The 10,352-nt window shown below is 44.5% G+C and overlaps 1 protein-coding gene across 1 annotated transcript in view; it reads right to left on the bottom strand.

Moving 5' to 3' along the window:
* Positions 1-405, bottom strand: part of STX12 (syntaxin 12) — a 51,318-nt gene extending 50,913 nt beyond the window's left edge. The window contains exon 1 of the mRNA XM_019013670.4: positions 99-405. Coding sequence (XP_018869215.1) covers positions 99-216 — 118 coding nt within the window. The 5' untranslated portion in view covers positions 217-405. The remainder of the gene's footprint in view (positions 1-98) is intronic.
* Positions 406-10,352: the final 9,947 nt, after the last annotated feature.

Below are 10,352 nucleotides of genomic sequence, written 5' to 3' on the forward strand. Positions count from 1 at the left end.
CCTCGGCCGTTGCCCCAGCCGGGCCCTGCGTCCCGGCAGCCTCACCCAGGCCTGTCCCCGGGACAGCTCCCGCCCCCCAGCTCGGTACCCCGGCTCACTGGCTTGGCTGATCCGCTGGATGTTGCCGCTGCACGTCTGGATGATGCTGCTGAAGTCCCGGAGCTGGGGCCCCGAGGGCCCCGGGTTCCGGTACATGTCTAAGGGACCGTATGACATGACGAAGAGCTGAGACCTGCTCGCTCTACACCGCTCTCCTACCGGAAGCAGCCGCCAGCCGGGACCCGCAGGCTGACGGAGAAACTGGGATGAGCAAGGGCGGGGAAGGAGCTAAGGCTGCGTGCGCACTAGCCCCGCCCTCACGCGGCGCGCACGCGTCCTCCCCGCCCCGGTCCAAAGTGCGCAGGCGCCGCTGGGACTGGAGCTAGGACTGTAGCTTAGAGACAGGACTTCCCGAGGCTTGGGGATGCAGGGCGGGGAGATGACGTTACCTAGTTGGGGCTGAGATTGGATGAGCTTGGGTGGAGGTGTTGTTTCTCGCCAGGGCACAGTGACAAGAGGCAAGAATTTTCGATTTGCATAAAACTGTACCAGATGATCTCAGCCCTTACATCCTATTCTGTTCTGAGAATTCAGGCCCAAATATGGGATAATTCAACGTTGAAACTCAGACCCGGAACCAAATCGTAACCCGAAATTCCTCTCTACTTCCATCCCCAGGGCTTTGGTAGTGTTTGGGGTTTCCAAACCACTTTCATTTCTCCCTCCACCCCTCTTCTAATCTAAACAATAAAATAGTGTTTATTGAGCACATACTATGTGAATCCTCACCGCAATTCACTTGTTCATAAGATTTTTCACAGCAGGGGACGATGCTCTATCTATATTTTTATCATTAGAATAGATAACGGAGAGTCGGTTTTTTAAATGTTGAAGTAAAGTAATTCATCAAAGTAAGCATTATTATTTTCCCTCTTACCGGTGAGAAAATTAAGACCAGCGAGGTTAGTTCGCCTTGCTGAAATTTGACTGCAAAACCCAAAGGCTAAGCTGACTCTCTCTCCTCACCTCGCTACTTCTCTAAAATTCATTCTCGTCTAAATCTCTCCCAAATAGCTCGTTCATCTATATCCCAAGCCGGGATATCTTGGAGAACTAGATTCCTAAAATTTAAAAATCATTCCCTTAAGTAATTTGGAATGCATGACCTCAATTTTCCCACAGAAAACTGCATTTTTGTAAGCCTATGTTAAAAGGAAAGACATAGGATTTTGGTTTGGGAGGAGATCAAGATAGTGAGAAGTGAAGGGGAACTGGCTGCGTTTCCTGTGTTCTACACCCCACCCCACCCCACCCCAGCCTGCTTTGTAGTCTTTGGAAAATGCAAAGACAGAAAGCTGCTTGCCTGAATGAAAGGAGACCCAAAGTGAATGAGCCTGTATATGGCCTTAGGATTTTTTCTTTATTTTATTTTTTTTTGAGACAGGGTCCCGCTCTGTCACGCAGGTTGGAGTGCAGTGGCGCGATCTCTGCTCACTGCATCCTCCTTCTCCTGGGCTCAGGAAGTCCTACCACCTAACCTCTGAGTAGCTAGGATTACAGGCGTGCGCCACCAAGCCCAGCTAATTTTTATATTTTTTGTAGTGTTGGGGTTTGGCCATGTTGTCCAGGCTGGTCTCAAACTCCTGGGCTCAAGCAATCCACCCACCAGCCTTAGGATTTTTTAAGGATGACTATCTCTATTCTTCGTTGGAGAATTTATGAGAGCATTTTTTTTCCCTGTCTCTAGAAAGAGACGGATGACATTTGGGGACTCTTGTTTTGGTTATTTTATTTTATTTTATTTTTGAGACGGAATCTTGCTCTGTTGCCCAGGCTGGAGTGCAATGGCGCAATCTCGGCTCAATGCAACCTCCGCCTCCTGGGTTCAAGCGATTCTCCTGCCTCAGCCACCCGAGTAGCTGGGATTACAGGCGTGTACCACCACACCCGGGTACTTTTTGTATTTCTGGTAGAGATGGGGTTTGACCATGTTGGCCAGGCTGGTGTCGAACTCCTGACCTCAGGTGATCCACCCGCCTCGGCTTCCCAAAGTGTTGGGATTACAGGTGTGAGCCACTGCACCCGGCCTGTTTTGGTTATTATTATAAAACCTTACCATTTCTTAGAATCTGTAGTTTTATGTCAAATCTTATAGCAAGTCATGTAAATTGCACTTTTTTACCTATACAATAGTACTGATGATTTTTTTTCATTTACATTTGACACTATTTAAAGTGAAGTTCAGTAAAGGTATTTTTCTTTTAGGAATTAAAAATATTGTTTTCTTTCTCCATGTAAAATAAAAGTGGTTTTTAGGCTGGGCGCGGTGGCTCACAACTGGAATTCCAGCACTTTGGGAGGCTGAGGCAGGCTGATCATTGCTTGAGCTCAGGAGTTCGAGACCAGCCTGGGCAAAATGGCAAAACCCTATCTCTACCAAAAATACAAAAATTAGCTGGGCATAGTGGCCTGAGCCTGTAGTCCCAGCTACTTGGGAGGCTGAGGCAGGAGTGTAGCTTAAGTCTGGGAGGCAGAGGTTGCAGTGAGCATCTCTCATAGCAGTAAATCTGTGCCTTGCAAATACTGGATGTCAAACAAACATTTATTGAATTAACACATGAATAATAAAAATAATAATTTTATCATTGCTTAAATGCCTGTTAGGTGCCAGGCAGTATGAACACATTTTGTGTACGTTATCAGTGATCTCCAAGATAAAGCCCATCTGATAAAGACCACCTGTAGTCAGACAAAGTTAAGCTTATTAACTTGCTGCTGCAAGGGTAACTGCACACCAAAAGAATCATGGAGCATGTCACAAAACACAGGAAGACAGTGAGTTATTCTAGGATTTGGGGGAAAGAAATGTAGATAAATTTTTAAAGAAGCAGTGTTTTGATAGCCCCCAAACACACCAGGCTATGTGTAAAGGGATTATCATCAGGCCCCAGCTAACAAGATCCTGTTTCCTTGGAAACCATGATGCCAAGATAAATGTGGAATGTTGTGTCTGGAAAGCCCTTATCTGAAGCTCTGCACCTGCGTTAGAAATTGAGGCTGCTCTTCTGCATCAAAGTAACTGATCCTCCAGGTAAGAGTGGTATATTCCATTCTTACTGATAATTTGAGCAACAAATTTTCTAAAAATCTATGGCTTTAGAGAAAATGTCTCTCAGCCCTACATACTTTTGTTAATTAACGAAAGTAGTCTTCATGGGTTTGCACCCATCAAGGCGATATTAGCTCCTTGGTAGGGATAAAGAAACTGGAGATTCTGGGTACTTGCCTAATGTCATACAGCTGTTAAGTGACAGAGCCAGGATTCCCATGCACCTTCTTACCCAGCAATTCTACTCCTAACTATATACCCAACTATATGTGTTCCAAAAATCAGGTAGAGTTCATAGGAGCATTTTTAGGACCAAACAGCATTTTTCTATACTTATTTACTTTTTGTTTTTTTTTTTTCAGAGACAGGCTGGAGTGCAGTGGCGTGATCTCGACTCACTGCAGCCTCAATCTCCCTGGCTCAAGCCATCTTCCTACCTCAGGCCTCCAAGTAGCTGGGACTACAGGCACGCACCACCACACCTGGCTAATTTTTGTATTTTTTTGTTGAGGTGTGGTCTTGCCATGTTGCCCAGGCTGGTCTCAAACTCCTGGACTCAAGCAATTCACCCACCTCGGCCTCCCAAAGTGCTGGGATTACAGGAGTGAGCTATGACACCCAGCCCTTACATTTAATTTTTATTGAGTTGTAATTGATATACAATCGAATGCACAGATAGTAAGTTTTCAGCTCAATGGATTTTGACACTTGTACACACCCATGTAACTGCCACACCCAAATCAAGAGATAGAACATTTTTATCATCACCCCAGAAAGTTTCCTTGACTTATGCTCCTTTTTAATCCATTTCCCTCATCACTGGAAGTTACTTACTGATTTTTTTTTTTTTTTGAGATGGAGTCTCACTCTGTCGCCCAGGCTGGAGTGCAGTGGCACGATCTTGGCTCACTGCAACCTCCACCTCGTGATTCAAGCGATTCTCCTGCCTCAGCCTCCCAAGTAGCTGTGAATATGGGCATGCGCCACCATGTCCAGCTAATTTTTTTTTGTATTTTTAGTAGAGACAGGGTTTCACCATGTTAGTCAGGCTGGTCTCGAATGATCCACCCGCCTCGGCCCCTCAAATGATCCGCCTGGCTCAGCCTCTCAAAGTGCTGGGATTGCAGGCATGAGCCACTGCACCTGGCCTTTACTTTCTGATTTTTATCACTACAGATTAGCTTTGTCTGCTCTTGGACTTCATATTTTATATATTCTTTAGTGTTTGGCTTTTTTCAATTAACACAATGTTTTTGAGATTTATCCATGATGTCACATATATCAGTAGTTTGGTCTTTTTTTATTACTCATTAGTATTTCCTCATATAAATATACTTACAGTTTGATTATCCATTCTCTTATCGATGGATGTTTGCATTGTTTCCAATTTGGTGTTATTATGAAGTTCATAGCAGTATTTATTTTTACTAGTTCCAAACTGTAAACAACTCGAATATCCATCAACAGAGGTTTGTATAAACAGATATTATAAAGCACAAAAATGAATGGCCTACTGCTGTGTGAACAACATAGGTGACCTCTTCCCAACAATGCATAGCTAAAGAAGCCAGACACAAATTAGCTAGGCACAGTGGTGCACGCCTGTAGTCCTAGCTACCTGAGAGATCAAGGTGAGAGGATCCTTGAGGCCAGGAGGTCAAGGCTGCGGTGAGCTATGATCGCACCACTGCACTCCAGCCTGGGCGACAGAGCAAGACCCTGTCTCTTAAAAAAAAAAAAAAAAAAAAAAGGAGAAGAGGAAGCTAGACATAAAATGAGTACAATCTGTATCATTTCATCTTTATTAAGTTCAAAAATGGCCAAATTAAATCTATGTTATTAAAAGTCAGAATAGGGCCAAGTGCAGTGGCTCATGTCTGTAATCCCAGCACTTTGGGAGGCCAAAAGGATGGATCACTTGAGCTCAGGAGATCAAGACTACCCTGGACAACATGGTGAAACCCTGTCTCTACAAAAAATACAAAAATTAGCTGGGCATGGTGGCACAGGCCTGTAATCCCAGCTACTCAGGAGGCTGAGGTGGGAGGATGGCTTGCACCCGGGAGGCAGAGGTTGCAGTAAGCCAAGATCATGAAGTATCACTATTACTATCAGTATGGTGAGCTTCCTGGGGACTGGTAGGGAGGAGTTAATGGGGAAATTCACTTAGGTTGCAAATAATACTGTATTAAAATTAGCACTCATCATATATTGCTGGCGGGGATGCAAAATGGTACAGTCACTTTGGAAAATAGTTTTACAGTCTCTTATACAGTTAAGAATAAATTTACCATACAACCCAGCAATTCAGCAGCTCCACTGCTATATATTTACCCAAGAATAATAAAAACACATTTCTATTAAAAGACCTGTATGCAAATGTTTACGGCAGCTTTATTCGTAATAACCAAAAACTGGAAGCAGCTCAAGTGTCCATCAACTGCTGAAGAGATAAACTGTGGTACATCCATACAGTGGAAAACTATTCAGCTATAAAAAGAAACTACTGAGATATGGAATAAATTACTGAGACATGCAAAAACACGGATGAATCTCAAACACATACGCTAAGTGAAAAAAGTCAGACGCAAAAGGCCATATTCTATATGATTCTATTTATATGACATTCTCTATTTTTTGAGATGGAGTTTCACTCTTGTCGCCCAGGCTGGAGTGCAATGGCATAATCTCAGCTCACTGCAACCTCTGCCTCCCAAGCTCAAGCGATTCTCCTGCCTCAGCCTCTCGAGTAGCTGGGATTACAGGCATGTGCCACTGTGCCTGGCTCATTTTGTATTTTTAGTAGAGATGGGGTTTCGCCATGTTGGTCAGGCTGGTCTTCAACTCCTGGCCTCACGTGATCCGCCCACCTTGGCCTCCCAAAGTGCTGGGATTACAGGTGTGAGCCACCGCACCTGGCTACATGACATTCTCAAAAAGGCAAAGCTATAGGAATATAAATCAGATTAGTGGTTGCATTAAAGGCTGGTGTGGAGGGAAGGGCACCAAAGGACACAAGGGAACTTTTGGGGTTGATGAATATGTTCCATATCTTGATTATGGTGGTGATTACACAGCTGCATACACTTGTCAAAACTCATTGTGCACTGAGGGTTATTTTTGTGTATGCCAATTTTATACACACACAGACACACATACTTAAATGACACTCTAGAAATCAACGCAGTAAAGTGGCATATATGAGGTGGGTAATGTGGAGTTGAAAAAGAGGTATAAAAGTTGTGGGTTGCAATAATGGTCTGATGGCCTAGAAGTGACATAGGAATAAAGTGACTTTGGAAGCAAAAAAACAAGTAAACATACATGTTCATTCTAATTTATCCCTCTATCATCTTGCTTCTTAGGAAACATAAAATGTTGATTCTGTAGAAGTCATAGATGATAATAGCTTACAGAATTGAGTGCATACTATGTGCCAAGCACTGTTCTAAAGACTTCTACATGTAGCTGGGCATAGTGGCTTGTGCCTGTAGTCCCAGCTTCTCGAGAAGCTGAGGTAGGAAGATTGCTTGAGTCTAAGAGTTCGAGGCTGCAGTGAACTGTGATCACGCCACTGCACTCTAGCTTGAGCAACAGAGTGAGATCTGAGTCTTTTTTTTTTTTTTTTGAGACAGAGTCTCCCTCTGTCACCAGGCTGGAGTGCAGTGGCGCGATCTGGGCTCACTGCAACCTCCGACTCTCTGGTTCAAGCGATTCTCCTGCCTCAGGTTCCTGAGTAGCTGGGATCACAGGCACATGCCACCACGTCCAGCTAATTTTTGTATTTTTAGTAGAGATGGGGTTTCACCATGTTGTACAGGATGGTCTCAATCTCTTGACCTCGTGATCTGCCTGCCTCAGCCTCCTAAAGTGCTGGGATTACAGGCGTGAAATGCCGCGCCTGGCTGAGATCTGACTCTGAAAAAAAAAAAAAAAAGACTTCTATATGTGTTATTTAATCCTCACAACAACTCTAAGGTAAGTAGAAACAGGAAGTCTCTACTTCAGGCAGCCTGACATCATAGCACCACACAGTCTCACTTTTCAAATAGGGTTGATAATTTGCTGGAAGTACAGCCTGGCAAGCCCTGGTAGTCGGAGAAGTCATGGATTCCAGTAATAGCTAAGAAGTATGAACTACTTTTCCCCAAAAGGTAATTTTTATTGCTATCTTCAAAATCCAGAGGTTCACACAGTCATTACTCAATCCTATTGGCCAAAAAATGTGGTAGCTAGCCTCCAAGGTGGACCCTCAATATCATCTTCTGGTATTAATGCACCTGGACAGTCTCTTCCCACATGGAAGTGTCAGTAACTTGACCTCTGTAACCAATAGGATATTGCAGAAATGATGGAGTGTGATGTCTGAAGGTAGGACATAAAGGACATTACAGCTTGCTCTCTCTGATCTGGTTTAGTTCCAAAACCCATTCCCTCTGTGGCAGGTTGTATTTTATAAGATGGTCAGCACAATAGCCTCCACCTCATATTCTCTTCTATTTTGTTGTCCTCTGTCCAGTGAAACGGCTGTATATGCAAAGTGACCTCCAAATGCCGAAGGAGCTGAGGAGCCAAAGGAGGAGGCAGACAAATCCAATTTGTCAGTATTGGTTGATTGACTGAGGGAACTTACACACAGAAGCATAGTCTTGGGCAGCCACAAGACAGGTAGATTTCTGTGCTGTTACTCCCCAGACCCAAAGCTTATATACCATAGTGAATAGGTATACACGTTCTAGGAAGCCAGTTAATTAAAGGCAATCCTCCAGTGCAGGCAAAAGTGCCATGTGCATCATAGACTATAATTTGTGCAATTAACATCAAGGCTGACATGTTCTTACACCAGGGACAGTAAATAAAATAGCAAGCAGCTAATTTTTGTATTTTTAGTAGAGATGGGGTTTCGCTGTGTTGGCCAGGCTGGTCTTGAACTCCTGACCTCGTGATCTGCCCACCTTGGCCTCCCAAAGTACTGGGATTACAGGCATGAGCCACCGCTCCTGGCCTGTTTATACTATTTTCTTACCCTACGGTGGTTTTAAAGGCTGAGTAAATGAGTCAATTAAGAAAATTCACACAATAAAGGTAGTCATAAATATAGCCTACAAAATAGGCGGGGCATGGTGGCTCACGCCTGTAATCCCAGTACTTTGGGAGGCCGAGGTAAGTGGATTGCTTGAGGCCAGGAGTTCGAGACCAGCCTGGCCAACATGGTGAAACCCTGTCTCTACTAAAAATAGAAAAATTAGCCATCTGTGGTGGCGGGTGCCTGTAGTCCCAGCTACTCGGGAAGCTAAGGCAGGAGAATCACTTGAATCCGGGAGGCAGAGGTTGCAGTGAGCTGAGATTGCACCACTGCACTCCAGCCTGGGTGACAGAGCAAGACTCCATCTCAAAAAACAAAAAACAAAAACAAAAACAGGCCTGGCACAGTGGCTCATGCCTGAAATCCTAGCACTTTGGGAGGCCAAGGCAGGTGGATCACCTGAGGTCAGAAGTTCGAGACCAGCCTGGCCAACATGGCATAACCCTGTCTCTACTAAAAATACAAAAATTAGCTGAGCATGGTGGCGCATGCCTATAATCCCAGCTACTCAGGAGGGTGAGGCATGATAATCGCTTGAACCCAGCAGGCAGAGGTTGCAGTGAGCCGAGATCGCACCACTGCACTTGAGCCTGGGTGACAGAGTGAGAGTCTGTCTCAAAAAAAAAAAAAAACAAAGAAAAAAAAAACAAAAACAACCATAGCCTACAAAATAAAAGTATCTTCAACTTATTCTGAGAAAATTAGCTTTGAGTTTATAGAATGACCAGGACGTAATAGTGAGTGTCTGAAAGGCACTTCTCATTTTAAAACCTGCTGGCTCTAGGGTTTCAAAGGGATGCATTCCTCCCCTTCTGAGATGACATTTCAAAAAGCTTTCACTCATACTTCATGCAGATTCATTCTGTATTATATTTTGAATAATAATAATAAAAATCAAGGAACATTTGGCTGAGCGAGGTGGCTCACACCTGGGTTATCCCAGCTCTTTGGGAGGCCAAGGCGAGAGGATCACTTGATTCCAGGAGTTCAAGACCAGTCTGGGCAACATACTGAAACCTCATCTCTACAAAAAATAAACAAAATTAGCCAGGAATGGTGGTACATGCCTGTAGTCCAAACTACTTGGAAGGCTGAGGTGGAAGGATCAATTGAGCCTGGGAGGTCAAAGGGGCAGTGAGCTGAGATCGCACCACTGTACTCTGGCCTAAGTGACAGAGAGACTGTCTCAAAAAATTTTTTTTGGCCAGGCGCAGTGGCTCACGCCTGTAATCCCAGCACTTTGGGAGGCTGAGGCGGGCGTATACCTGAGGTCAGGAGTTTGACACCAGCCTGGCCAACATGGTGAAATCCCGTCTCTACTAAAAATACAAAAAAATTAGCTGAATATGTTGGTGCGCACCTGTAGTTCCAGCTACTTGGGAGGCTGAGGCTGGAGAATCACTTGATCCCAGAAGGCAGAGGTTGCAGTGAGCCGAGATCATGCCACTGCACTCCAGCCTGGGTGACAGAGCATGACTTCATTTAAAAAAAAAAGTTTTTTTTAAATCAAGGAACAATGGTGGTGTGGTGGGGTCCGATATTCCACTAAATGGAAGCCCCATAAGTACAATAACTTGGTTTTGTCACTGCTGTAACTGCGCTGCCTAGCACAGTGCCTATCACAACATGAGCACTTACACTGGGTACATAGAATCACCAAGAGGCCGGGTGTGGTAGCTCATGCCTGTAATCCTAGCACTTTGGGAGGCTGATGAGGTGGGTGGATGGCTTGAGTCCAGGAGTTGGAGACCAGCCTGGATGGCAAAACCATATCTTCACAAAAAATACAAAAATTAGCTGGGTATGGTGGTGTGCATCTGTAGTCCCAGCTACTTGGGAGGCTGAGGTGGGAGAATCCCCAGGAAGTCGGGGCTGCAGTGATCTACTTGCCACTGTACTCCAGCCTGGATGACTGAGTGAGACTCTGTCTCAAAACAGTCATAGAAGAGAGAAAGAATGAGTTTATTCTCTAATGGACAGGAAATTCCCAATTAGCAGTTAGGCTTTTAATTTTTTAAGTCTATAAGCAAGACAAACTTTTCTAGGCTGAAGGGCTGAAGGGGATAACAGGGTATGTCTACTGGTAAATCAGCAAGAAATAAAAACAAAATCCAACAA

This window comes from Gorilla gorilla, chromosome 1 (assembly GCF_029281585.2).
Source record: "Gorilla gorilla gorilla isolate KB3781 chromosome 1, NHGRI_mGorGor1-v2.1_pri, whole genome shotgun sequence".
Classification (NCBI taxonomy): Eukaryota; Metazoa; Chordata; class Mammalia; order Primates; family Hominidae; genus Gorilla; species Gorilla gorilla.